Source organism: Cricetulus griseus, chromosome 2 (assembly GCF_003668045.3).
Source record: "Cricetulus griseus strain 17A/GY chromosome 2, alternate assembly CriGri-PICRH-1.0, whole genome shotgun sequence".
Classification (NCBI taxonomy): Eukaryota; Metazoa; Chordata; class Mammalia; order Rodentia; family Cricetidae; genus Cricetulus; species Cricetulus griseus.
Window position 1 is genome coordinate 6,227,525 of NC_048595.1, and position 27,942 is coordinate 6,255,466.

General features: G+C 50.1%; 1 protein-coding gene across 1 annotated transcript; it reads right to left on the minus strand.

Annotated features, from left to right (window-relative positions):
* Positions 1-5,564: 5,564 nt before the first annotated feature.
* Positions 5,565-27,942, minus strand: Slc2a5 (solute carrier family 2 member 5). Its single transcript, XM_035440756.1, has 14 exons — positions 27,764-27,942; positions 27,554-27,676; positions 26,870-26,954; positions 21,038-21,136; positions 20,438-20,598; positions 17,226-17,350; positions 11,079-11,231; positions 9,690-9,815; positions 9,411-9,598; positions 9,161-9,271; positions 8,339-8,440; positions 6,949-7,024; positions 6,402-6,529; positions 5,565-6,309 (listed from the first exon to the last, which is right to left on the minus strand). The coding sequence occupies exons 1-14, from the start codon at positions 27,940-27,942 to the stop codon at positions 6,106-6,108; spliced, it is 1,860 nt and encodes a 619-aa protein (XP_035296647.1). The 3' UTR covers positions 5,565-6,105.

A 27,942-nucleotide genomic window follows, 5' to 3' on the forward strand; every position in this document is an offset into this window, starting at 1 on the left:
GCATTTGTGGGGTAGGGACAGGGGGAGCATGGGTTTGAGATCAGTCCAGGAAATACAGTAAGAACTTATATATATAAAAAAGACAAAAATAAAAACAAGAAAACAAAATCCAAGGGCTGGGAGGTGGCTCAGTAGCATTCAGTTGCTTACTTCATATAAAATTCTGGATTTCAGTTGGGCAGTGGTGGTGCATACTTTTAATCCTAGCACTCAGGAGGCAGAGGTGGGCAGATCTCTGTGAGTTCAAGACCAATCTGGTTCCAGCATAGCCAGGGCTACACGGAGAAACCCTGTCTCAAAACACCAAACCAAAGCAAAAATGAGACAAAACAAAAAAAGACTCTGGATTCCATTCCTATCATTGCAAGACAAGACAAGACAAGACAAGACAAGACAAGACAAGGCTGTAGGAGAAACTGTGGTCAGCCTACCCAAGCTGCAGTAGCCCTGCCCAGGTGCCCAGGCCAGCTTGCATGAGCACATGCGGCAGGAACTTCCTCCCTGAGCCAAGCCTGCCTCTACTCCCAGAGACTGCTGACAGAGACACAGCTGACCCAGAGATACCGAAGAGGAAAGGACAGCATACAGAATCAGCAGCCTGAGCCAATAGGACCTTGGGAGAGGGTATAAAGGCAGGTCTGACTTCCTTAGTAAACGAGTCTGCAGCATGCTCTGCTATCTACTGATTCCCAGGGCCTGAGTCATTGGTGCTGCGTCTTCTCACCCCCTCCCCCAAGGGGTGCCGAGCAGGGCAACCCATACATAACACAAGGCAACCTTAAAATTTTTTGCATTTTAATTAATTAATTGTTATTAATATCACTGTTATTTTTGCGTATGTGGGGGGGGGGCATGCATGTGTCACAGTGCATACGCAGAAGTCAGAGGAGAACTCCCAGGAGTCACTTCTCTCTTCCTGCCATGTTAGTCACTGGGCTTGAACTGAGGTTGTCAGGCTCGGCAAGGGTCAATTAGCTCTGCCATCTCATGGGCGTTCTGTATTTGTTGTCTCTGTAACACGATAAATAAAAGGGACCCAGAGCCTGATGCTGGGTTCAAACTTCAAGCTGAAGCACAGAAAAGCAAAGTAGCCCACCACGAGCTCTTACCTCAGGCTCAATGGGCTGATTCTGCTGTCTCTCCTCAGTGTGGCTGGAGAATTCTGAGACTGAATGTCTTCCTATCTTCAACATGGCTGGAGAATGAATGCCCAATACTGAGACCTTGCTCCTGTCTTATATACCTCCCTAATGCCTGGATTGAAGGTGTGTGATCCCAGGTGCTGAGATCTCTCTCTCTCTCTCTCTCTCTCTCTCTCTCTCTCTCTCTCTCTCTCTCTTTATTAAGTATACAGTCTTCTGTCTGCATGTGCCCTGCAGGCCAGAAGAGGGCACCAGATGGGCACCAGATCTCATCAGATCTCATTCAAGGTGGTTGTGAGCCACCATGTGGTTGCAGGGAATTGAACTCAGGACCTCTGGAAAAGCAGTCAGTGCTCTTAATCTCTGAGCCATCTCTCCAGCTTCTCTTTAGGACTGGATCAATCTTGTGTGGCCTTGGACTCATAGAGATCCGTCTAACTTTTCATCCCGAGTCCTGGATTAAAGGTGTGTACCATCACCTCCTAGCTTCTGGCTGCTGGGATTAAAGGTGTGTGTGTGTGTGTGTGTGTGTGTGTGTGTGTGTGTGTGTGTCTGGCTCCTATGGCTTGTGGCTGACTTTGCTTTCTGAATCCTTAGGCAAGCTTTAATGAATCATAAATAACTTATCACCACATAGCTCTCTGTGTGTATTAGTTACTTTTCTGTCACTGTGATTAAAACATGATGACCAGAGGCAACTTAAGATAGGAGGGGTAAGAGTCCATCAGTGCAGGGAGGCACAATAGCACGGGGCAGGCGGTGGAGCAAGAAGCCCAGAGTGCACATCTTTAGACAAGCACAAAGCAGGCCTGGAGAGATGGCTCAGAGGTTAAGAGCACTGGCTGCTCTTCCAGAGGTCCTGAGTTCAATTCCCAGCAACCACATGGTGGCTCACAACCATCTGTAATGAGATCTGGTGTCCTCTTCTGGTGTGCAGATATACATGGAAGCAGAATGTTGTATACATAATAAATAAATAAAATCTTAAAAAAAAAAAACAAGCACAAAGCAGACAGAGCAAATTAGAAGTAGGGTAAGGCTATATCGTCTCACATCCATCCCCAGACTTCCCCAAACTACACAACAACTAGAAACCAAGTGTTCAAATACTGGAGCCATAAGAGACATTTCTTATTTAAACCACTATGGCCATGCGTGTGTGCGAGTGCGTGTGTGCGTGTGTGCGTGTGTGCGTGTGTGCGTGTGTGTGTGTGTGCGTGTGTGCGTGTGTGTGTGTGTGTGTGTGTGTGTGTGTGTGTGTGTGTGTGTGTGTGTGTGTGTTTGTGTGTGTGTGCGTGTTTGGACACCCATGCGGAGGACTCAGGACAACTTCAGGCATCTGCTATCAGCTTCCACCTAGTTTGAAATAGGGTCTATTACTATTTGGTGCTTCATCTGCTAGGTTGGGGGCTGCCAGCTTCTGGGGATTTTCCTGCCTCTGCCTCCCACACGAATACTGGGGTTCAGACCAACACTGCCATGTCCAGCTGTGACATGGGTTATAAGAACTCAGTGTGGCAAGCGTTTTACTGACTGAGCCATCTCCCTAGCCTACAACCATATTATTTCCAGTTACCCTGAGAAATTAAAGTATTAGAAATAATGATTAGAACTAATTAGTAAATAATTGTAACCACTGTGGTTTAGATCTTTAACTGGTGTGTTAAAGACTTGAGCTCCACTGAGACAGCTCTCCAGCCATTTTCTTCATTTTATTTGTGCATGAGAGTCTAGTGTTTTCTTCATGTTCTCATTTCCAAGATAAAAAGCAGGTGGCAAAGGTGGTCAAGGTCTATGAAACAGTGTGGACTTTCTGGTAGAGGAGATTCTGAGCCCAATTTGGGCTCTGAATGTGTCTGACTTTGGGGGCTAGAAACCCCTTCAAATCCCACTTTTCTACCTCTGTTGTCGCCACTTAAAACCCTCCCTGTCAAGACTCTCTTGTTCTGACACATTTCCATCCTGATTCACCTAAAGTTCATTTCTGGGGGAAGGGATTGGTTTTGGATTTTGGAGATAGATTCTGGCTCTATATGGAATTCACTATGTGGCCAACGATGACCTTGAATTCCTAATCCTCCTTCCTTCCCCTTGCAAGTCTAGCTACCATTCCAGACATTTGCCACCATGCCTGGCTTAGCCTTTCAAACCTCTGACTTCAAACCTCTAGAGTCTGGATATTTATTTGCCATCAGCTCTGACCACACAAGTGTGATGCCTGTGAGAAAGCACTCAAGCCAGAAGACAGGGGGGGGGGCAGGGGGCAGCGGGCCTGAGGATAGGGAGCTGGAGGAGAGAAAGGAGGAGGACAGAGAGACAGAAGACAGGGAGAGGTAACTGTTGTGACCATTCCTTAGCCTAAGAACCTGCCCTTTGCCCTCACCCCTACCAAACTGTGCCCTTGGGTCCGCTGACACCAAATCCAATGAGCCTCTTCTGGCCCCAGCAGATGGCAGACTAGTCACTGGGTCTTTCTTGTAGTTGCCAAGACCCTCTCACACAAATAAAGTCTAAACTCAGTCTCCAAAAAGCTCTGGGAGTCTAACTTCCTCCAGGACTCCCCGACTGGGGCAGTGGGGTGGTTCTCTGAACTGTGTGTGTGACTGGGCCTGGGCCTCTGGCCTGTCCACCACACTCATAAGTGTACAACAGCCTCTCTTCCCTGACTCCCTTTCTGTTTCTTTTCACTCACCTTCTCTTTCTTTGAGCCTTGCATTTACCAGCTGGTCTCGTGCTGCCCTGGCCCCACCTGGAACTGCTAGAAACTCTGTGTTCCCTAGCAGCAGGATTATCTTGGTTGTTTTGCAGTGCTTGTGGGTCAGGGTGGGGGGCAGGACCTCCTGTATGCTAGGCTCTACCACCGAGCTACATACCCAGCCTTCAAGACTATCATAATAACCAAGTTTTAGACTCAGAGTGGCTCTCAAGACTAAAAGCATCACCGAGTATGGTGGTGCACCCATTTAATCCCGGTACTCAGGAGGCAGAGGCAGCAGACTTCTGTGAGTTCAAGACCATCCTGACCTACAAAGCAAGTTCCAGGATAGCCAGGGATGCAGAGTGAGACCCTGCTCCCCCCCCAACACACAAAAGACTTCTGTTCTCTCTTACAGGCCCTAACTTCCTGGTTCTCCTTCTAGACCAAAACATTAGGGCTCCCTGAGCAGAATGTCTTACTTCTATTGAGTCCTCACTAATTGGAGAACCCTTTGTATTTTCTATATCTTTATCACCCTACTCCCATGCCTCATAGCTCTTGCTATATAACCCACTCACACAAGCAGAGTTCTAGACATTTCTATGTAGAACTGTGTGAGTCTTAAACTGTATGTGAGTTCACGCCAAGGTCTCCGACTCTGGGGTCCTCCCCAGGGTTTCAGACCATCTGTGCTCTCCCACTGCAATGGTGGGATGGCTCCCACCACCTGCCATCCACTCGTGTAGTTGTTCTCTCTAAGTGTGTTTCCCTTATGGGTTTGTGCAGACTCCGGATGAAGGCTCATTCCCAAACATATCAACACAGCCGTGAGTACCAAACATGCACCGCTGAGCTAGATGCTACAGACATATGAAGTCATTTAATTTCTGCGGCAGCCACATGGGACGTGTCCTGTTTGTTCCTCTTTTACTTGAGGTTCAGAAAAGCTAGATAACTTGGTGTTTTGCATGGTTAATAAATGGTAGAACCAAGGTTTGGACCAGAGAGAAGATTAGGGGTTCCCTAGCTCCGGGCACTCCTGTTCCCGTGAGCTGACTCCATAATGGTCCCACAGTCCTTACCTCCAATTCTGTCATCACCACTCCCCAGCATTCGGGGAGTCCAGCTTACACTGGTTCTGTGCTGCTCACGTGTTGCTGTGGGATGGTCCACGTTCTTTCGGTGTGTCAGACTGTGTTTGCTGGTTGCATGACTTGATGCCCATAGAACATCTATTCTATATCTGAAGCAACTGCTCCTGACACCCACAGCTGTCCCGTCAGCCTGACTGCTGCCATTATAACCTCAGGAGATTACAAAAACACATCCTACAGCCCACAGCTCAAGGCTTTCTCTAGGCTTTTGTAATCACGCTCACACAGTGCACACACACACACACACACACACACACACACACACACACACACACACTCACTCACACATGCACACACACACACAGGTCTCTAAGACTCCAGTTCTTCCATGTTGTTGTAAGTGGCATTCCACCCTTCCCACTTCCCTGTCCTGCAGCTTTAGGCCCCCTTGGCATTCACCATGTAACTGCAGGCTGCAGAGCCCTCTCCCCGGGCTTCATACACAGCTTCTCACAGCTTTGCAGCTCTTGCCCTTCAGCCAAGTGCCTCCAAGTGTCTCTCCATGCGGGATCCTGCCCTCAGGAGACCAGCCATCCTCAACAGCGAGGTCACCTCTATAGTACACCTTGGTGAAAAGTGATCAGATCTGTTTTATTGGCTATACAGAGGTGACATCATGTTCTACTAATACTATCATTTACAGTTAATAATTCATGCTCAGTGGATGTCTTCCCATGGTCTGTTCCCCAGATTTGTGACATTTCTGGGTCAGGAGAGAGGATGACTTCAATCCCGAGCAAATGTCAGTGACCCCTGAGGCTCTTGGGAGCCACAGGAGAGTCACCTTTGCTGGTGTAATGCGATCCTTCCATCTGGTTTTGTAGGTAACCGGTTTTGTTAGGAAAGCTATGGTACAGTACCCACCACCACAGTAACTCAGCAAAGGCGAGGGACAGTGTTGCTTGTGACTGAGAGTCTGTGGCTGGCCTCTATGCTTAGAGACAGCAGAAAAGCTGGTCAGATGTCCCCGCTGGGTGGAGGCTGGTGATGGGGCTGGTATTTCCTGTCAGGCTCGTCTCACTTCCAATGTCACAGACAGTAAGAAGCCAGAATCCGAGTCCGGAAAAAAGGTCCATGCAGACCAGCTCTCCTGGCTCATGGGCTGGTTCTGCTACTCCTGAGAGATGGCAGGCGGAAGGTCTTTGAGTTCCTCCTTCTCCGAGCATACGTCCGACACCTTGTTCTTCTTGGCAAAGATCTGGTTGATCTCAATGAATGACCTGCCCTTGGTCTCTGGGATGACCAGGAAGATGTAGACAGTGGTGAGGAGACATATGACTGCAAAGATTATGAAGCTGTACGCGCCGAGGCCCACCTGTGGGAAGAGGGACCAGCGAGGAGGTTATAGGAATCAGGATGCGCTAGAAGGTTCTGGCTTAGTGGCTTGGGGGTTTGGGTCCCACTCACTTGAATGAATGGGAAGATGAGCCCCACGGTGAAGTTAGAGAGCCAGTGGACACTGCCCCCGATCATGAAGGCAGCTGGCCTGGAGGACTGCAGGAAGATCTCAGTGATGAGCAGGGCGGGGATGGGACCTAAGAGACGGAGGGCAGAGGGATGAGGGGGAGAAGGGAGGGGAGGAGACCATCATTAGGTTAGACAGACTCCCCGAAGCCAGAGTGACTCAAGAAGGGTCCTTGAGCCCATGGCACCCTGGCCACCTGACCATGGCCAGTGAGCATCTCTAAGACACAGGACTTTGCGGAGTGGCGGAGTCATAAGGATGCCGGGTGTGTTGGGTGACGGAGGCTGCCTGTGGAGCCTATTCTGCCAACCTAATATGGCAGCACTTTGAAGCCACAGTGCTAAGTGCAGCCCCTTCCATCTTGTGCTAAAAGGAGCAAGGGGGAAGTCACTTGGGACACAGCCACCCTCCCTGGGGGATTCTCAGAGAAGCTCGTGCAGGACCCAGATGTGGGCACTAAAACTATCAAACCAGCCTAGGGATACATACTGGGTCCCAGGGCATGGCCTATGACGTAGATGATGACACAGACGATACTGACATAAGGCATCCAGGAGACGGAGTCCTATAGGGTGGGAAAACAGAGTCAGTACTTGGCAAAGCAAAGATCTGCTTGGGACAGGGACCTTGGGGACCTCAGAGCTGAGGTGGTACTGCAGGGTCCTGAAGGAGCTGGCCCTGACTCTGCTACACGGCTTGATGGGACCCTAGAAGTCAGCTGAGAGAAGGGTGGGCTCGCTGAGGGAAGGGCACTGGTGTCTAGGCCCTTTACTATGCTAAAAACACAGGTTGGGAACAATACGGTGTTGTTCCTGAGGAGGGCCACCAACAAACACCACTGCTACCTGCCATGGGGACCTTTTTCTGAAGATACTTCTGGCCTTCAAAAGGGCTGAACTTTTGCTGAGCCCTGCAACTAAGTCACTAATAGGTCTTGCGATCACCTAAACGCTGTGTACTCAGCTTGGGAAAGCTTATTCTCCAGTTAATACAGAGCTGTAACCAACCAGACTACACCTTGATCTCCTGTACACTCGGCTCTTACAACCTAAGCTAAATGCATAGCTTTATTCTTTAGTTACGTAATTTCCCATGCCCTGTCTTTCCATGCACATGTCGGCACGTGTGTGTGTGTGCGTGTGTGCGTGTGTGTGTGTGTGTGTGTGTGTGTGTGTGTGTGTGTGTGGTGGCAAACATTTGCTGAAAGCAGCCAGCAGGTTAAAAGCAAACTTGAACAACAAATATTTCACATGTGTTGGAAGTAACATGTGAATAATATCTGTGTGTGACTTTGAATGCTAGTCTTGGCCAGTTGGGGGGGGTCAGTAAATAATATCTTCCCTTATAAAACTTTGTTAAAAATTTCTGTAAAACAGCCAAGTGGTGGTGGTGCACACCTTTGATCCCAGCTCTTGGGAGTTCAAGGCCAGCCTGGTCTACATAATGAGTTCCAGGACAGCCAGAGCTATGTATAGAGACCCTATCTCAAAAAAAAAAAAAAAAAAAAAAAAAAAGTATCCCTCATTCCTTTCCTCTCAAATCTCACAGCATTTACTATACTGTTCAATAAATATAGACCAAAGCCCTCTGTTCAGGACACAGGTATCAGTCACACACAGGCCACTGGACCCAAACTGAATACAGGTGGAAGACATAGGGAGAGAAGTGGAGAATTCAAATTTGGGTTCACACTTGGTTTAACGTTCCCCAAGAGGAGGTCTCCTCTCTCTCTCTCTCACTCTCTCTCTCTCTCTCTCTCTCTCTCTCTCTCTCTCTCTCTCTCTCACACACACACACACACACACACACACACACACCGGTGCACTTTGGTGCCCTCTCTGAGGCCTCTTTAAATGGCAATTGTTGCCGCGTTCCTTACCTGCAATGCCAGTGCAATAGTCAGCACGATACAGGAGGTGAGGCAGGTGGCGAAGCCCAGGAGGAGCAGAAGTCGCCGTCCCCAAAGCTCCACCACAAATACCTGGAGGTGTGGGAGGGAGGAAGTGAGGCTCTAGAGCCTGTGCCCAGTGTTTCTGTGTGACAGAGCGCCCCTGCCTGCCTGGGGCTGCCATCATGGGGACTTCCTCAGTATCCCTCAGTCAGCTTTTGAGGGGTCAGGAGGAGTATTACATAATCGTACACGCATGCACAGAACACATGTCCCTAAGTGGCCGGCGGAGAGGTGCAGCTGAGTCACTAGGGCCCCAGGTGTCCCATGGCTCTAAGCCTAAGGCCTCCTGCAAGGAAGAAGCCAGGCATTGGTGTAAACCTGAGAGATTCTGCCCATGTGGAGGCCTGGCTGGCTCCTCTGACCAGGGAGGGGACGGACAAGTCTCACTCAGGTTCTACCTAAGCAGTGAGTCGTGACCAGCAGCTCCTTGCAGAGCCACCGAGTGACCCTGTGCAGAGATCCCCTCCATTTCTGCCATGCTCAGCAGCCCCAGACGTAGGAGGTCAGAGCAGAGTCATTGCACACAGTGGAGTAGGGCTTGGGGTCCTTTGCTTTTAGGGGTTCATGGCTGCTCCCCGCGGCATCAGGAATATCCTCACAGAAGAGTTTTGAGGCTGGGGCATCAGAGAAAGCCCAAGGGGCACATTGCATACCTCAGGCCCCGGCTCCCTCCAAGGCTGGGTCCTTCTCCACTCCCCAGATATCACTACCCTTGGTGGCTGACGGGACCGCAGCCTCATGGACACTCACCGTGACGACGGTCATGAACACGTTGACTGCCCCTGTCCCAGCAGTCACATACTGGACGTCATTGCTGTTCACACCTGCGCTCAGGTAGATCTTGTCAGCGTAGTAGTAGATCTGGAAGGCAACCGCGGGCTTGGCAGAGGGCCTCAAATGCAGGGCCCACTGCACCCCGCCCCTCAGAGCTACATGCAAGAATCATGTCCAGCCTGGACACATGCTGCCTGCTGCCCCTAAGCCCACAGGCCGCGCATACCGCATTGACTCCAGACAGCTGCTGGCCCGCCATGAGGACGATGATGGAGATGAGTTGCCAGCGCAGGGACTGCATCTTGAACAGCTTCCACACAGAGACGAAGCCCGCGGCCCTCTCAGCCTCATCCTCCTTGCGGATCTCCTCCATTTCCTGGTGCACGTCTTCCCAACCTCGAAGCCTCTGCAGGGCTGGGGGAGGGACGAGCAGAGGGCGTGACCCCCGAGCTGAAGAGCGGGTGTGTGTGTGTCCAGGGTCAAGAGGAAACCATATAATCCTCACCTTTCTTGGCGGCCGATTCGTCTTTCTTCTGAATCAGCAGGTAGCGGGGGCTCTCGGGAAAGAAGGGCAGGAGGAGGAGCTGCAAGGCTGCAGGGACTCCAGTCAGCCCCAGGAGGATCGGCCAGCCTGCAAGCAAGGGTCTGCTGTCACAGAAGCCTAGGGACCTGTGCCCCTTTCTTCCCCCCTCTGCTCTGTGCCAAACACTCCGCCCCATTACCCCGAGGCAGGACACAGCTCTGTGAGGACAAAGCTTGAGGTTTGTCAGTGGTTGTTCTGTGGTTATTTCCACAGTGGCTAAGGCATGACCAACTACCGCACACCTGCAAGGCAGGCAAACAAAAGTGTCTGATGATGCCAAATGTGGGCAAGAACGTGATGCAAGGTGACATGTCCAGGGTTACTACACAGACCCGCATGGTCCTTCAGGGACCAGATAGCCGGAGCAGACTGAGGCCAACAATGCGACCCCCCCCCCAAGGTATATGTCCAGAGAGGCTTGTGTGGGGGACACAAGGACACCTAAACTGGAGTGGTCAAAGCTGCACTGATGTACTCAGAAACAAAAGCAGCAACAATGCAAATGCCCTTTATATTCCTTGTAGAGGAACAAAGGAACTACTACAGAAGACATGGCACCTGGGGCCATCACAAGTGAGCGCTGTGTTCTGACTGGTATTGTCACTGAGACTGGTCTCCCTCTCAGACGCTCAGGGATCAGAAAGAAAGACAAGAAGGAAGGGAAAGGAAGATAAGAGGAGGGAAGGGAAAGGAAGGGGAGGGAAGGGGCGGGGTTGGGAGAGCAGAGTAGAGCAGAGAAGAGCAGAGAAGAGAGAGAAGAGGGGGGCAGGGCTGGGCCCCGTTGGTAGAGTATTTGCCTAGCGTGTGCAGACATCTTTGGAACTGGTCTTCAGCACTGAATTGAACAGTTGGGGTTTTGCATAGCCATAACCTCAGTACTTGTGGGGTGGGGACAGGAGACCAGGAGTTCAAGGCCATCTTTGATTACAATGTGGGTTTGAGGCCAGCCTGGGTTACATGAGACTGTGTCTCAAAAATGGAAAAAAAAAATAGCTCAAGACTCAAGACAGAAAGAGGGGGTAAGGATGCCATCTATATGTTACTGTGTGCCTCTGAGTGTGTGGACAGTCATTGGTAGTTCAACGGACTTAGGCCCTTCCTGTTCAGTTGAGACACCTTGCCACCTGCTGGGAATGTGGCACCACGAGCTTGTTCAGAGCCTACAATGGGCATGGTGTGCTAGGGACAGGGCTTGGCACCAAGGACAGTCTTCATTGGACAGAATAGGGCAGTCAGCGGGTGACAGCTTCCAGTGATGGAAGTAGGAGGGGCTTTGGGGGTCAGAGGGCAGGGCCAGGGCTCTGTTCCCACCTTCCTCAGTTGCCAGGAGACTCCGGAAGCCAAACAGCTGGGCCACAAGGATGCCGATGGTGATGAAGAGCTGGGGTACCACCCCGAGAGCCCCTCGCAGGTTTTTAGGGGCCAGCTCCCCCAAGTACATAGGGACCACATTGGAAGATATACCTGAAGGAGAATTGAAATAAGAATACAAGCGGGAAAGAGTCTGGGGGAGACAGACTGTGTCTTCAGGGACCCGCCCTACCTCTCTAAACACTCTCTCTAGGCCAGCCCTCCCTTAAACTGGGGATAACTCTGTTGGTAAGGTACTTGCTCCACAGGCATGAGGGGTACACACTGGGAATCCCAGTGCAGGGGGTCAGGGAGGCAGGCAGAACTCTGGGGCTTGCAGGCTAGCCAGCTTGGCCTACTCAGTGAGCTCCAGGTTCAGTGAAAGAGCAATGTGTAGAGCCCGGAAGCATGCCATCGGAGGACTTGTAGCCTCCACACACATGTGCACACACTCTTGTCACACATGTGTGCCCCACCGCTCACATGTGCCTCTCATAACACAATGAATGAATGGCCCTCGCAAACGACTCTTCTAATTTTCAGTTCCTTAGACTTTGAGGAAAGAAAGCACATTAGAGGTGTCCCTAACAGGAGTATTTGCTTCTTGACTGGGGTGCAGCCTGGCCAGGCCCTGTGTCCTTACTTTTGATTGGCCTGAGGATTAGACATGCTCCTCTCATTTGCCTCAGGGAGAAAAGAAGTCTATCACTAGAGGGCACAACAACATCCCTGTCCACCAGCTGACTTTCCAGGGACAGCACATTGAACAATAAACCTCTACACAGAGGCCTTCCCCCACACACAGTGCAAGCTATGTTAGCTCACATGAAGTAGTGGCTCACACCTTAATCCCAGCACCTGGGAGGCTGAGGCAGGAAGGCTACTGTGAGATACAGGCCAGCCTGGGTTACAAAGGGACCCCACGACTTAGAAAAGCTTCAAATGGCTGGCAAGTTGACTCAGTGTTTAAGAGCAATCGCTGTTGCAAAGGACCTGAGTTTGATTCCCAGCACCCGAATGGAGGCTCACCACCTCCTCAGGCACCAAGCACAGATGTTGTACACAGACATAGCTGCAGTACACTCATACACATGAAATAGTAAAAATAAGTCTAAAAGAAGCACGCCTTTAATCCCAGCACTCAGGAAGCAGAGGCAGGCAGGTCTCTGTGAGTTCGAGACCAGTCTGGTCTACAAGAGCTAGTTCCAGGACAGCCTCCAAAGCCACAGAGAAACCCTGTCTCGAAAAACCAAAAAAAAAAAAAAAAAAAAAGAGCTGGAGAGGTGGCTTGGCAGTTAGGAGAACTGGCTGCCCTTGTAGAGGACCTGAGTTCAGTTCCCCATCAGGCAGCTCACAACTACCTGTAAATCCAGCTCCATTGAATCTGACGCCCTCTTCTGGCCTCTGCAGGCACCTGCACTCATGTGCACATACCCAGCCCCCTGCTCCTCCAATCAATAATAAAATAAATACTATAAAAAAAGAATAGGTGGGGAGGCTGGAGAGATGGCTCAGCAGTTAAGAGCACTGACTGCTCTTTCAGAGGTCCTGAGTTCAGTTCCCAGTACCCACATGGTGGCTCACAATTGTCTGTGACTCCAAGATCTGACATGACACCCTCACACAGACATCAATGCACATAAAATAAAACAACAAAAAAAGAACAGCTGGGATGCTGGGTTCAGTGGCAGAGCCCTTGTCTAGTATGCACAAGGCCTTGAGTTCCATCGCCAATACGAAAGTAAGTAAGCAATTGTGTAATTGAGCCCAACGCTGTGGTGTTTACCTCTAACTTCAGCACTTGAGCATAGAGGGGAGGATTGCTGCAAGTTCTAAGCCAGCCTGATCTATATAGCAAGTTCCAGGTCAGCCGAGACCATGTAGTAAATAAACCCTGTCACAAAAGCCAAAAGAGGGCCGACAAGATGGTTCATTGGGTAAAGGCACTTGGTGCAAAATCTAACAACCTGAATTTGATTCCTAGGACCCACAGGGTGGAAAGAGAAATGACTCCTGCAAGTTATTCTCTGACCTCCACAAGCTTGGCATATGTATGCCCCTCAATACACACACACACACATGCTCAATAAATAAATGTGAAAAATGAAAACAACAAGAAAACAAACACAAAACTCTGGTAGGTGTGTCTTCATGAAGACATTTACAAGGCGGGAAGCAATCTCTAATTTGCGTTTTTTTTCGGGGGAGGGGATCGGTTTTGCTATGTAGCTCCTGCTAGCTTCAAACTAGAGTTCCTGCCTCAGGCCTCCAGGGCTAAAATGACAGGGATAGCCCATGGCTAGCTCTACCAGGTAGACCCGAGAGTTGGATCTGGGGGTTTATGATGTCTGCATTCCTTCTGGCCAGGGAATGCCTTCAGTCTTCTTGCTAAGGAGTTGATGAACAACAAACCCGTGAACCGTGAACCTCTGGAAGGCAAGGCTCAGCTGCCTTCGCTCCTCACTCACAGGACTGTTTACTTCATTCTCGGGGTGAACTATGTGGTTGGTGTCAGTGGTCCAAGCGGCAGGAAGCCTGATCACACCGTGACTGTCCAGGTGTGAGGAGTGAGAAGCTGAGCTCAAACGGATGGTGCCACACCACTGCGTCCAAGAGCGAGACGAGGACCTTCCCAGGGGATCTCTGAGGTCGAAACCATTTTCCTTACTATCTCTAGGTGTTCTTTACCCTTTCCTTCTTGATCTCTCTGGAGCACAGTGGAGTTTCCAGAAGCTGTTTGCCATCTACTGTCACAGCTAACGGAACACAGGGGCAGATTTGAAAACCCAGCTGGGCCTGCGATTGTGCAGCAGATCACACGAAGCCTTCTGACTGAGGGCCCATCCCATAGCCGTTGGGCACCTTCCTCCCATGGGCCATCCAGCACATTCCTGCCACCTGCTGCACTGGCCACGAGGCCACTGGCCACTGCCATGTGTGCTGCATATGCCACGGTGCCCTTCCTGAACACCCAGGAAGAATTCACCCGGATGTTTCTCAGTCCCAGGCATGGTGGTTGGTTTTGTTGACTGTACTTATTCACTGTATAAATATAATTTATCATTAGTCTCATGAAAACAAAAGGAAAAATCCAACTGTCTGCTGTTAAGACAGGTATTAAAGTGGTTTGCAAGGATGTGGAATAAGTCACTCTTCTTACAGAATTTGTCTTAAAATGTAAACATACTTTTTTTTTTAGGCAGAATCTTGGGTAGACCAGAACACCTGGCAGCTGTTTTGTTTTGTTTTTCTGGCTGATTTATTTTTCATGAAAACTCTGTGTGTGTGTGTGTGTGTGTGTGTGTGTGTGTGTGTGTGTGTGTGTGTGTGTGTGTCTATACCACATGCATTCGGTGCCCAGGAGAGGACCTTGGGTCCCCTGGAGGTGAAGTTATAGCTAGTTATGAACTACCTAAGTGGGTGCTGGAAATGAACCCAGGTCCTCTGTAAGAGCAGCAAGTGCTTTTAACTTCTGAACCATCTCGTGAGCCCCCCATGGAACTCCCGATTATTTTAAGCATGATAAGAACTCCTGAGACCAGAAATCTGGGAGAGGGGCCAGTAGGAAGGCTCAGTGAGAGAAGATGACCGCTGCTAAGCCCCAAACGCTGACTTTGTTTGGGAACAAAGGCAGATTTTGATCACAAACGACGGAAGAAGAAATGGACCCCTAAGAATCGTTCCATCATGGCCACACATGAGCCATGGCACACGAGTGCCCCGCCCCCAAGTAAATGTGCAAATGGGAAAAGTATGAGACAAACTGTTGACTAAACCTGTGCTTCTGAAGCGTCAAGGTTGGGGTCCCGCCCACCCCCATCCCACCCTCACCCCACCCCACCCCACCCCACCCCACTCCACTCGACCCCCCATCCCCACCCCACCCCCACCCTAAAGGTCTTGGCCAGGTTGCATTTTGTTTCTGAGCCAGATGCAGGAGGATTGCTAAAAGGTCAGTGTGGGCTACACAGGAGACCTTGTCTTAAAAGCAAATATGAACAAACGAAAACAAAACAATTGAGGTCTTGCTGCATTTATACAGTCCAGGCTTAGCCTCAAACTGGCAATCCCCCTGCCTCTGTGTGTTGAGTGTTAGTATAGTTAGGAGTCCCCGTCTCCGTGGTGAGAATTTATTTGTGTGTGTGTGCTGTGAATAAACCCAGGGTCTTGATCTTGTCAGGCAAGTGTTCTACCAAGGAGCTACATTCCAGCTCTCTTTTACTTTTTGTTTTGTTTTGAGACAGGGTATGCCCAAGCTAATGGAGAGCTCATTCTTCGATCCAAGTAGACCTTGAACCTGAAATCCTCTTACCTGATCTCATAAGTGCATGCCACCAGGCCCAGCTTAGGTTAAGAATTTTAAATTACGTTTATGTGTGTGCGTGCGCGCGCGCGCGCGCGCGCGTGTGTGTGTGTGTGTGTGTGTGTGTGTGTGTGTGTGTGTGCTTTTGGGGAGCTGGGCTTCCATCATGTGAGTCCCTGGGCTAGAACACAGGTCGTCAGGCTTGGTGGCACGTGCCTTTCTTTGATGAGCCACTTCACCAGCCCTACGTTTGAATTTTTGGCTGTGATTTATTGATAAGTTTATTATTATTTTTCTTGTTATTGTTACTGGAAACCCATCCCGAATGCTCACGATCAATGGGAAAGGGACTGCACTAGCTCACAGCTGACAACTTCTGCAACTTTTCTAGTTCTTGAAAAGCTTCTGCAGGGAACACCAAAGGCAGAGCCAAGACAGGCGAGGCCATGATGGCAGGGAAGGCTGCCCAGGCACTCTCAGGGGTGAGGGAGGGGGGCTGGGGACGGGGGCACAAGAACTCAGTGCTGAGTGACGTTTGCCCCACAGCTAGTATCTTCTGATGTGGCTACACTCCCCTACCACTCTGTCTGGTGGTTCTCACTTTGGTGGGCCTGAGCTAACTGTTGTAGATCAGGCTGGCCTTAAACTCACAGAGATCCATCTGTCCCATCTCCAGAGTGCTGGAATCTAAGGTGTGTGTCACCTCTGGCTCCCCAGCTTGCGGACTTCGCTGCCTGCTAACAGCTCTAGGGGTTTGTTTATGTCCAGCCAGGCCATCCCTCCATGCCTACCCCTGAGATCACCCAGAGTTCGGGAGGTGTCCACTCTGCTTCCGAAGGTTCCTGAGAACTGGCAAGGTCTCTCCTGGCTGGGCACTGGGAAAGGCTGACTATTGGGGAAGCCACCAGCATGGCTTTAAAAACATCTCCATTTCTAGGCAATTGGGGGAGAACTTTCTAAAACTAATGCGCAGGCAGCCTGGGTTGAGAAGGCATTAAGTGGGTTACAAACCAGTTTCACCCCACCCCAACACGGTTTCTCTGTGTAGCCCTGGCTGGCCTGGCACTTGTTCTATTGACCAGGATGACCGAGAACTCACAGAGATCCACCTGCCTCTGCCTCCTGGGTGCTGAGATTAAAGGTGTGCACCACCACCACCTGGCCTGAGTTCCACAACTTTTTAAAGACCACAAACCACAGTTTAAAAATACAGAAATCTATTGTTCAACTCGGCTCCCCCACAAATGCACAGATGAACAATGACAGAGACAAAATTTCATGAGATCTTTCTGTTCTCGTGACATAGGACAGTCCACTCTATCAAACAAAGGTGCTGCTCACCAAGTAGACGACACTCCCTCCAACTGACACTGCCCTCCGACCAACACTGCCCTCTGACGGACACTACCCTCCGACGGACATACCCTCCGACAGACAATTATCTTAGCCAATGCCGAGATACTGAAAGAAAGGATGAGACTGGAAGACCCTTCTCAGCTCAGGATTCTTAGTGTATTCCTACAAAGAACAGCTTTCTTGGGCTGGGAATTGTGGCTCTGAGATAGAGCGCTTATCTAGCTTTCACAGGGCCTTGGAATAAACAAAGTCAGAGACAGCTTTCCCTGCTGAAACCACTGCTCTGAAGATGTGCCCACTGCCCACCCAGGAGGATGAGGCACACACTCGAGTGCCTGCATAGGCTCTGCCTCAGTCTCCATGCTCCTGAGGCCGCAAACTGCATCAGATCCCTGGGAGTCCCTTCTGCCTCCTCAAGCTGAGTGGCACTGCCGGGCACGGTTCCTTACCTGCACATACTCCAACGATAAGTCTGGAAGCAATGATAAGCTCATACACCTTGGCGACTTTGCTGCACCCCATCAAGATGGCTGGCACGATGGAGAATATGTTGTTGAACAGCAGGGCCCCTTTTCTGTGGATGATAGGGGAAACTCAGGTTAGCTTAAGGAGTCATTCATTCATTCACTTCATCATTCACTCGTCACTGATTCATGCGGTTGACAAACACTCCTTAACGTGTGCTCAGAGCAGCGTCCCCTAATTACAGCAGTGCCATTCAGTGGGACCCAAACCTGACAGAGAGCCTCTCCTGCTGTGGGAGCAAAGGACAGAGGGCATTGGTGACAGGAACAGAGGGAAACAGACTCATCCTAAGACGAAATAAAACCAATTGATCTGCTGTGGTGTCAGTGAGCTGTGGTCGCAGTACTCAGAAGATTGGAGTTTGTGGAAGACTAGAGCCCCACGGTTCAAGCCAAACCTGGTGGCACAGGGTGGGAGAGTAGCTGCCCAGCCTGGGTTGAGGCACTGATTCAGTTCCAGCACAACAATCACAACAAACACAAAAACAAAACATGTGGACTGGAGAGATGGCTCCATGGTTAAGACCACTCTGCTCTTGTAGAGGACCTGGGTTCAATTCCCAGTGCAGACATGGCAGCTCACAGCTGTCTGTAACTCCAGTTCCAGAGGGACTGATACCCTCTTCTGGTCTCCTTGGGCATCAGACACATCATGCAGGCAAAACACCCAGACACATAAAATAAAATGAAGAATAAAGATTTAAAAACCCAGACAAACAAATAAAAATGAACCCAGACACAGATTTTGTACCCTTCACAAATAGTAATTCAATAAAAGACAAAAATATAAAACTAAAAAATTCTAGAAGTATAAAATCTAGGTAGCTTCACAATGCGTTCTTAGATACAACACCAAAGTATAATGCACGAGAGAGAGAGAGAACTGGTACTTAAAATAAAGATAGAAGAGAGTTGGAAAGCATAAGAATTAAAACAAAAAAAATATGGACAAAAAAAAAAACAGAAGAGGTTAAACAACAGTCTTAAAAAATGCTAAAATACAGGCAGATCTCTGTGAGTGCCTGTTCTACAGAGTGAATTCCAGAACAGGCTTTAAAGCTACATAGAGAAACCCTTTCTCAAATAAAAACAAAACAAAACAAGCCAAAATATAAACTAGTGTAAAAATATAACAAACACCAGGCTACTGGGAAGATATAAACAGAGTCGAGCATAGTGGCTCATGTCCTAAACTCCATAACCCTACATTGTAGAAGGCTGAGGCAGAAGGATTACCATCTAAAACTTGCCTCCAAAAAACAAAGCAAAAGGGTTCTGGAGAGATATCTCAGTGGTTAGGAGCACTAGCTGTTCTTCCGTGAGACTCAGGTTCGATTCCTGGAACCTACATGGTGGCTTACAGCTGCCTCTAACTTCAGTTAGTTCCATGGGTCTAATGCCCTCTTCTGATTTCTGTAGGCAACAGGCTCACATGTGGGACACATACGTATATGAGACAAAACACCTATATGAATAAAAATATCTGAAAAAATATTGTTGGGTTAAAAAAAAGACAAAACAGCAAAGACAAAACAAAAACTGCAAACCAAACAAAGGAAGAAGTGACCGCCTGTCCACTGAGGTCTCAACACAGCTTTAAGACATATGGACACACCCAGCTCCGTGCTGAGGACGTGGTCAGCCATAGGATGCTTGTTTGGCCAGCATGGGGCCTTGGCTTCTACCACCACAATCTTAGAACCAATAAGACAAGCACACAAACAAAAGCCAACTAAAACTCATGTGTCTGAGTGTGCACATGTGTGTATGTGCTTACATACGTAAGAAAAGTTTTTCATTGTTTCGTTTTGTTTAAGACAGGGTTTCTCTGTGTAACTGCTCTGGCTGTCCTGGAACTCGTGCTGTAGACCAGGCTGGCCTCGAACTCACAGAGATCTGCCTGCCTCTGCTTCCTGAGCGTTGGGATTAAGGGTGTTTAGAAACAATCTCACCTAGGTCCCTTGTATAGCTTCCCAAACATTACTCCTTATCCAGTTTCTTCGAATGACCCCCAATAGAAAGTAAAATTTGCATCCTGGTTATTGTCCTCATCTCACGAGAAGGACTTCAGTTTTAGGCTCATGTGTAAAAGCTGCTGATGAATGTCTGTAAGTCTGGGGTAATAAAAATCTACCCACCCCAACGGGACATGCTGGCACGTGACTGCAGTCCATCAACTGGGAGGAGGAAGAAGTAGGAAAATCCGGAGTTCAAGGTCACCTGTCACTACATCAGGAGTGTGAGGCCAACCTGGGCCACAGGAGACCCTGTTTCAAAAACAGAAGCAAAGACGGCTGGGCAGTAAAGGGCCTACTGTGCAACCTGGGGACACATTTAAAAAGCCAGGCCCAGTGGTGTGTGACTGTAGCCCCAGCAATGGAGGGGGAAGGGGTGAGGGTGGGGCAGGGGCAGCAGGGAGGGGGAGGCAGGAAGACTGGCCGGGTTCTGAAAAACACTGAGCAGCCGGCAAGGCCAAGTCCAGCAGCTTCAAGGTTCGGTGAGATGCTGTCTTAAGAAATGAAGGCGGGGCCTGTTGTGGGAGAACGCCTCTAAGTAGAAGTAGGTGGATGTTTGTGAATTTGAGGCCAACCAGGGCTACACAGTGAGACCCTACTTAAAAAAAAAAAAAAAAAGATGACCGGCTGAGAGATGGCTCAGCTGGTAAAGGCTAGGTTCACAACAAAACATAGGAAAAAAAATGATGACCGGATGGAGAGATGGCTTAGTGGTTAAGGATTCTGAGTTCTTGCAGAGGACCTGGATGGTGCTCACAGCACTCCATGGTGGCTCACAGCAGCCCTTATCTCCAGTTCCCGGGGACCCAGCACCCTCTTCTGGCCTCAGCAGGCACCAGGCACATGGGCAGTGCACAGGCATACATGCAGGCAGCACACTCATACACGGGAAATAAATAAAAACAATGAATCAATGTTTTTTTTTTTTTGTTTTTTTTTTTTTTTTAAGTTGAAAAGCAATAGAGGGAAAACACCCAACACTTACTGCTAGCTTGCACAAGCACATACATGCTTACACGCACATATCAACACTAGTAAGTACTTACACCACACACACACACACACACACACACACACACACACACACAGTACGCACCCCAAGCCAACCTCCTCATCTCTTACCTGCCAAATTTATTCACCAAGGGGCCAACCAGGAGAGAACCTATAAAGCCTCCAAAGGGGAACATGGACACCGTCACGGACCACAGCAGTGTCAGGGAGACGGACTCGATGGCCTCCTCGGTTCTTTCGTAGTAGGTGTCATTGTAAAACTGCTGCATGAACTGTGGGCAGAGGGCACAGACCAATAGAAGCAGCTGAGCTCGTCTCACAGAAAGAATCATAGGGGTGTTTAGTTGCTGGGTGAGGACAGCCCTCCTGGAGATAGGGACAGAGCTGCCTGGGTAGTGTGCCGGTTGGAACACCCCTGGGAAGAACTCTGGCAAGCCAACGCCTGTGGCGTTTCTCACACCCTGGAGTGGCTCCATCCCTCCAGATGGTGTGGCCACTGCCCTCCAGGTGGCTCCACACACTGCCAGGCCACAGAAGGTACGCTTGTGAGAACCTGAGGTCTGAGGACTTGGTCATTCACCTGGCCTGGGTCCCAAAGGGACTTTCCTCTCCTTTCCCTTAAGGGGTAGGCTGTGTTTGCTCTCCGTGGACCACAGGCACCTCTAAGCACCCACAGGCACCCTTTGTCACTTACCACAGTGACCTACCTACCTCTGATGGTGAGTTGACAGCAGCCACGTTGTACCCATACTGGAAGGATGAACCAAAGGCAGCTATCAACGTTGCTAGGGCCAGCACCAGGGTCAGCTTCTGTGAGAGGCAGGGTGGATGTCAGGGAGGGGCCCAGGGAGGGAGGGGCCAAGGGAGGGGCCAAGAGAGGCCCCAGCTGTACCCTCCGCACACACAGCGGTTCTCATGTCACCCTTGGTCTTCCAGCTACACGCTATCCAAAGACTGACCCACTGAGGCCAGACTAGGCTCTCAGCCAGGCATTCCTCCAACCCCCTGTGTTATCCAGACTGTTCTCTAACTCCTCAGCTCAAACAATCTTCCTGCCTCAACCTCCTGAGTAGGCAGGACTACCAGCAAGTGCCTCTGCGGCCAGCTCACAACTGGCTTGATACAGCTGCAGCCAGCCCTCTGAAGTACCTCACATACTAGCGGCACCTATGTGAGTCTCTGTTCTGTGTGTGTTTACCAGGGGCACCTATGTGTAGGTCTCTCTCTCTCTCTCTCTCTCTCTCTCTCTCTCTCTCTCTGTGTGTGTGTGTGTGTGTGTGTGTGTGTGTGTGTGTGTGCGCACACACACACCAGGAGCACCTGTGTGAGTCTGTGTGTGTCTGTGTGCATGCGTGCACCTGTGTGTGAGTCTCTCTGTGTGTGCACCAGGAGCATCTGTGTGTGAATCTGTGTGTGTGTGTGCATGTCTGTGTGTAGTGTGCGTGTGTGTGTGTGTGTGTGTGTGTGTGTGTGTGTGCACCAGGGGCACCTATGTATGTGTGTGCACACCAGGGGCACCTATATGTGGGTCTGTGTAAGTTTGTGCACCAGGGGCACCTGTGTGTGGGTCTGTGTGAGTGTGTGTGCACCAGGGGCACCTGTGTGTGGGTCTGTGTGAGTGTGTGTGCACCAGGGGCACCTGTGTGGGTCTGTGTGAGTGTGTGTGCACCAGGGGTACCTGTGTGTGGGTCTGTGTGAGTGTGTGTGCACCAGGGGCACCTGTGTGTGGGTCTGTGTGAGTGTGTGTGCACCAGGGGCACCTGTGTGTGGATCTGTGTGAGTGTGTGTGCACCAGAGGTACCTGTGTGTGGATCTGTGTGAGTGTGTGTGCACCAGAGGTACCTGTGTGTGGGTCTGTGTGAGTGTGTGTGCACCAGGGGCACCTGTGTGGGTCTGTGTGAGTGTGTGTGCACCAGGGGTACCTGTGTGTGGGTCTGTGTGAGTGTGTGTGCACCAGGGGCACCTGTGTGTGGGTCTGTGTGAGTGTGTGTGCACCAGGGGCACCTGTGTATGGGTCTGTGTGAGTGTGTGCACCGGGAGATGTGTGTGCACGTGTGCCCCAGGGCTACATGTGGACAGCTTTTGAGGAGTTGGTTCTTCTTTCCACTGTCACCTGGGTTCCAGGCATCACACTCAGGCCAGCACACTTGCCTGCTAAGTGCTTTTACCTTCTGAGCCATCTGGACAACTTTGTTCCTTCCTTCTTTACAGACAAAATAAACAGCCACAGGGAGGGTCTTTTGTCAGTTTTGCTCACCACTGTATACCAGACCTAGACAGATGCCTGGCTTAATTGGCAGCTGGCTATGTGGGTGGATGGATGGATGGATGGATGGATGGATGGTGTGTGTGCACCAGGGGCCTTTCTGCCTTTTTAGATAAGGGCCTAACAATGGATGCCACAAACCAAAAGAAAAAGTCACCAAGTCAACCCCATGAACACTGCTGACCTGCAGCTTTTAAAAACTAGATTTATAGCTGGTAGTGTATAACTTTAGTCCCAACACTGGAGAGGCAGAGGCAAGTGGATCTCTGTGAGTTTGAAGCCAGCCTGGTCTACAGAGTGAGTTTCAGGACAGCCAAAGCTACACAGAGAAACCCTGTCTCAGAAAAATTATTTCTTTTAATTGTGTGTATGTATGTGGGCATGTGTACACGAATATAGGTGCTCAAAGAGGCCAGGGCGTGACCTGATGGAACTGGACTCACAGACAGTTGTGAGCTGCCCAATGTGGGTGCTGGGAATTGAACTTGTGTCCTTTGCGAGGGTAGCCAGCACTCTTAAGGCTGAGCATCTCTTCATCCCTCTGGCAGCTTTTTAATTCTTGGATGAGGCTTGTGAGCTCATGAGGCCACATCCCACCTATGATACCCAAACTGACCAGTCTTTGCCGCCAAGCTGGGTCCTTTCTCCTTTTGCCTCCTGGAACCATACGCCCAATAAGACTGAGCCACAATTAGTAATCCACGAGGCTTTTGTTCTTGGTCAAAAATAGCAATGGGGGGAAGATTTACAAATTAACTCCCCCTTACCTTTTATTTTGAGATGGGTGGAGGGTTTCATTAAGCTGCCCAGGCTGACCTTGAACTCTCTCTGTAGCCCAGGCTTCCACTGAATTTGTGTTACCATGGCCCGGCCTTCCATGCAGCAGGCAGGTCTGGCTTTTCTTTATGGTGCATAACGCGGTGTTTACACACACTTTGTAAAATGATTAGCACAGTTTAGCTCATTGACACACCCAACACTGCACACAGTTATCTTGGCGTATGTGTGTGGTGAAGATGTGTGAAATGCGCTCAGTGAATCCCAGGCACCCAATGAGGGTTAACTAGGATCAATACGGTCGGTCGGTCGGTCACTAACAGCAGCCACAGCCCTGGTGGGCAGCACTTGATCGCTTGCCCCGAGCAGCAGGGCCCATTCCCTCTTCCCCAGGTCCCTGGCAACCACTCTTCTGGGCAGCACGGAGTCTGATAATGCTGCCGCTTGTGTCTTTCTGTGCCTGACTCTGCCACTCAGCGTGACCATCCAGGCAGCAAAGCAACAGGACTCCCTTCGTTTTTTTGAGAATGATTAATTCATCTTTGCATAATTGAATCCTCTGCCTCGAGAGTTGCAGTCTCACGCCCGCTTTCTTTTTTTCTTTTTTGTCTTTTTTTCTTTTTCCTCCCTTTGAAGAGAGGGAGGAAAAGAATTTGGGACTAGGACTTAGTTCAGTGACAGGGCCCTTGCTGAGCGTGCGTGAGGCATTGGGGTCCCTCCCCAGCACTCCACTCTCCTCGAATTACTGGGGAGACATCTTGAGGCTTCAGTAAAGTGCCCACCACTGGGGTTGACCCATTTGGGTGTGATTCAAGGATTCGGGGAAGGAGGCCCCCCTCAACCCCAGCTGATCTATAGTAAGTGTCACACATGGGTGAACTCATTAGTCAGTTAATACAAAACAACATCAATGAGGACCTAGGGCAGAGGGCAAGCGAGTCTGTCCAGGGCACTTCACAAAACATGTCTTCATTGCCCAAAGCACGATTTTGTAGGAAAAAGAGGCAATTGTATTCAACATATCTTGAGTACTTTCGAGGCCTGAGCTGCACAGCTACCGAGGGACAGCTGGACCCAACTGTTATCTGGAATCTTCCCAGAAAATCACACAACCTCTGAGTCTCTGGCTCCTCCTAATCCCCCAGGACATGCCCCATGCCCATGCCCCATGCTAGTGACTGTCTGAGTTGTCCTCCTCCACTGACCACTCCTCCTTGAGCAGTAAGCATAGTGTCTCTTGTGACCCCAAACATTCAAGTCCTTAGCCTCAGGGGCCCTCTTATCAAATACAGGTGATGGCACTTGACCTGTCCAATACTTTCTCAGCGATGACAATCCCAGACAGGTTGCGTGGTGGCACAGGCCTGTAATCTCAGCCACCTGGGAGGCTGAGGGAGGTGGATCACAGGTTCAAGGCCAGTTTAGACCATTTAGAGAGCCCCTATTTTAAACTGAAAGGGAGAAAGTGACTGGCGGTAGAGTTCGGTGGTAGAGCAGTTGCCTAGCATGTTCGAGGCCCTGGGCTAAGTCCACAGCACTGGAAAAATCAATAAACAAGAAGCAAAACCAGAATGAGATGAGATACTGTAAGTGAGGTCCCCGGGTAAACGCTAAAAAGATGACTCTGGGTTGCAGGGAGGGAGGGGTTGATTCTGCCCTCTGGAGGGTATTTGTTTATTACGCTAGAAATAAAGTGGGTAGAGGCAGGGTTGTTACCCATCACTCTAGACAGCCCCAGAGATATCCTGTGCCCAGTGTCAATAGTGAGGTCACCTGCTTCATAGGATAAACCAAGCAGTAACAGCGACAGGCACATCCCCTCCTGGCACACACTTCACTAACTGCATTGTCTAACTGTTCTGGCACCCAGGAGAGGGAGTAGCCATCAGTCCATTTTATGGATGAGAAGACATGAAAAGTTAAACAACAAGGTGAGATGGCACACACCTACAGCACTAGCACTAGGGAGGCAGAGGCAGAAGGATCAGGAGCTTGAGGCCAGCCTTGGTTGCACAAACTGTCTCAATAACTAGATTACTGCCATTAAATATCTTGCCGAAGTCTTAGCCACAACTCAAGTGGGAAGGAGCTGGATCTGATAACAGGTGCTTCCCCCTCCCAATCCCACCCCCACTCTGTATGCTGCCGGCCATGCTTCCAAGTCCACATGTCTTGTGGACCTCAATAAATAATATTTTGCCCCAATGTAAGTTTCTCCCCACCTACTCATGAGCAAAGGCTACTGGAAGGATTAAAATACAAATTCCTTGAGAGTATTCATTGATTCATATTATCTAGCCACATGCTACACTGTGTGTCTGGAACAGAAAAAAAAAAAAAAGGGTTTTGTTTTGTTTTGACACAGGGTCTCTATCCTAGGCTGGCTTTGAATTCCCTTTATAGCATAGGTTAACCTCAAACTCCTCATCCTTCTACCTCTACCTACCTCCTGAGTGCTCAGACTCAAACGTGTGCCACCATACCTGGCTCGAACCCAGGACTTCACGCATTCTAGGCAAGCCCTCTACTAGTTGAACCACCCCCCCCCAGCCCAGTTACAGGTACTGTCTCAACAGCTGTTCCAGTTGCATGATTCCTAACGGGCATCTGTTTATAAACATCACACCTATGATTATAAAAGCCCAGCTATTGGCTGGGCTTTTGAGCAAGCTGCCCTCTTCCAGAGAGTCCATCCAGCTGAAGGCTGGCCCTGCAACACCAGAGCCCCGGGGAATCGCAAGCACAGTTGAGCAGGTCCACAGCTCTGGCGGCTGTGGGTCACACACTCACCCCTTCCCTGGTTTCTTGATCTTTCTCCATCGTTGCTCTGCAAGGGCAGCCTGCGGCTCACCTCCTCAAAGTGCCAGCTGTGCCGTGTGGAGAGGGAAGACATTTAGGTTGCACTTTGGCCATGCCAACTCCCAGCCAATTGCATTTTTATTGCCAGTCTAAATCAGAATAACCCTTTCGGGCACCGGGGAAACTGGCCCGGTTCCTTTCTATTCTGCTTTTTGACTTAAACATCTAGAGTTTGGCTAAACCAGTGTGTCGCCTGAAACTGCAGACTCAGCATGGTACCCGGAGAAACAGCCCTGTGGTTTCCTCACTGCTCCAGTCTCCACCAGTCATGTTCTTGAAGAGTGACTAGAAAGGTTATTTCTGTCTGGAACACATGGACACAAGCCCAACAGTACATTAGATAATGGGCTGTAGAGACTTAGCTGAGTGGTCCCTACCACTTAGCCAAGTGTCCCTAGTGGAGAGTCCAAGTAACCCTGCCAAAACTATGATTACTGTCATCTTTACTATTACTATTATTATTGGTGCTGAGACTGAATTGAGTTCATAGGCTCCAATGCTCAGCTAATCCCGGGCTTTTTGAGGAAAAATTTTTATTTTGTCTTTTTAGGGAATTCTGGGTGGCCTGGAGGGCCACACTTTTCACTACAGGGAAAACAACAGATACCTGTGCTCTTTCTTTACTGGGCAGGGTAAGTCACCAGAGGCTGCTGTGGGTCCAGCAGTCTGCCCACAGCCTGGCCACTGCTGGCACCTGTGCTCAGCACGCGTTCAGCTGCCACCGCGCTGACCAAGCCAAGTGGCCAAAACCCAGAGCAAAGTCCCACCAGGCCCGCAGATTTTCGTCCTTGTTAGGCATGCTCTTTGATTTATTTTCTGTGGCTCAAGTCCAATCAGACATTTTGCTCCTTCCCTTCACCCCTCCGCAGTTTATCCCAATCCGGGAATGTAGGTCCACTCAGGTGACAGTGGACAGTGGGGACATCGCCTTTCAGCAAAAGTTCGCTGTTAGCAAAACTTCTCTGTTTTCTTCCCACACGACTCCAACACCAGGGTCTCCTACTAAGGCGTGGCAGGGCCAGATCTTTCCATATATTTCAGAGTTTGAAAAAGACCCTCCCAAAAAATGCATGTAAATTGAGGGTGGATTGTGGGGGAGGGGGGCTAGGGGTATAGAAAAGAAAAGAAAGGTCAAGTTTGCAGTCTTGGGCGGGCAGAGACCAAAGATGGTCTTCTTAGCCCCCAGCTGTTTCTCTTCTCTCCGCCTGTTTGCTTTAAGGAGGGATCTGAAAGCTGAGGGTTCAATCCCTGACTCGACTTCCCCAGTAGGGCAGCGCGGGTCTGGGTTCAGTCCCTGAGAGACTATCCAGCCAGTATCTGGTTACTGCGCAGTCGCAGCTCTGCGTGACCAACGCTCATCCTCAGTCCCAAGGGCTCCCAGCTGGGTCGAGGTGCGCTTCTGTCTGGTTCTCCCCATTCTGAACCGTCCTTTGGGCGGCAACCGCAGCCTGCCCACAGGAGCCAGGGCCGTTGCCCCAAGGCCACCTTGAGGGTACTCCTGGAGGCTATTCTATGTCTTTTGTGTCCCTGAAGACCTATCCTGAGTCTCCGGACCCAGCCCAGCCATGCCACAGCTAACAGGCTCTAGGGCTGGAAGGAGGGCAGTGGCAGTCTTGGGGACATAGCGCCCTGGGTGCTTCCTGCTTGGGATCCTCATGGTTTTCAGCCGGCCCCTCTTGTTAGCCTCTCTCCCCGCTACACCCCCGCGCCCCAT

Coding starts and splice junctions, on each gene's coding strand:
- Slc2a5 (XM_035440756.1), bottom strand. CDS start 27,942: ATGGGGCGCGGGGGTGTAGCGGGGAGAGAGGCTAACAAGAGGGGCCGG. Junction 9,816..11,078: donor TCTCCTGGCAACTGAGGAAG/GTGGGAACAGAG, acceptor CCTTGCTTGCAG/GCTGGCCGATCCTCCTGGGG. Junction 7,025..8,338: donor CTATTGCACTGGCATTGCAG/GTAAGGAACGCG, acceptor CCCACCCTATAG/GACTCCGTCTCCTGGATGCC.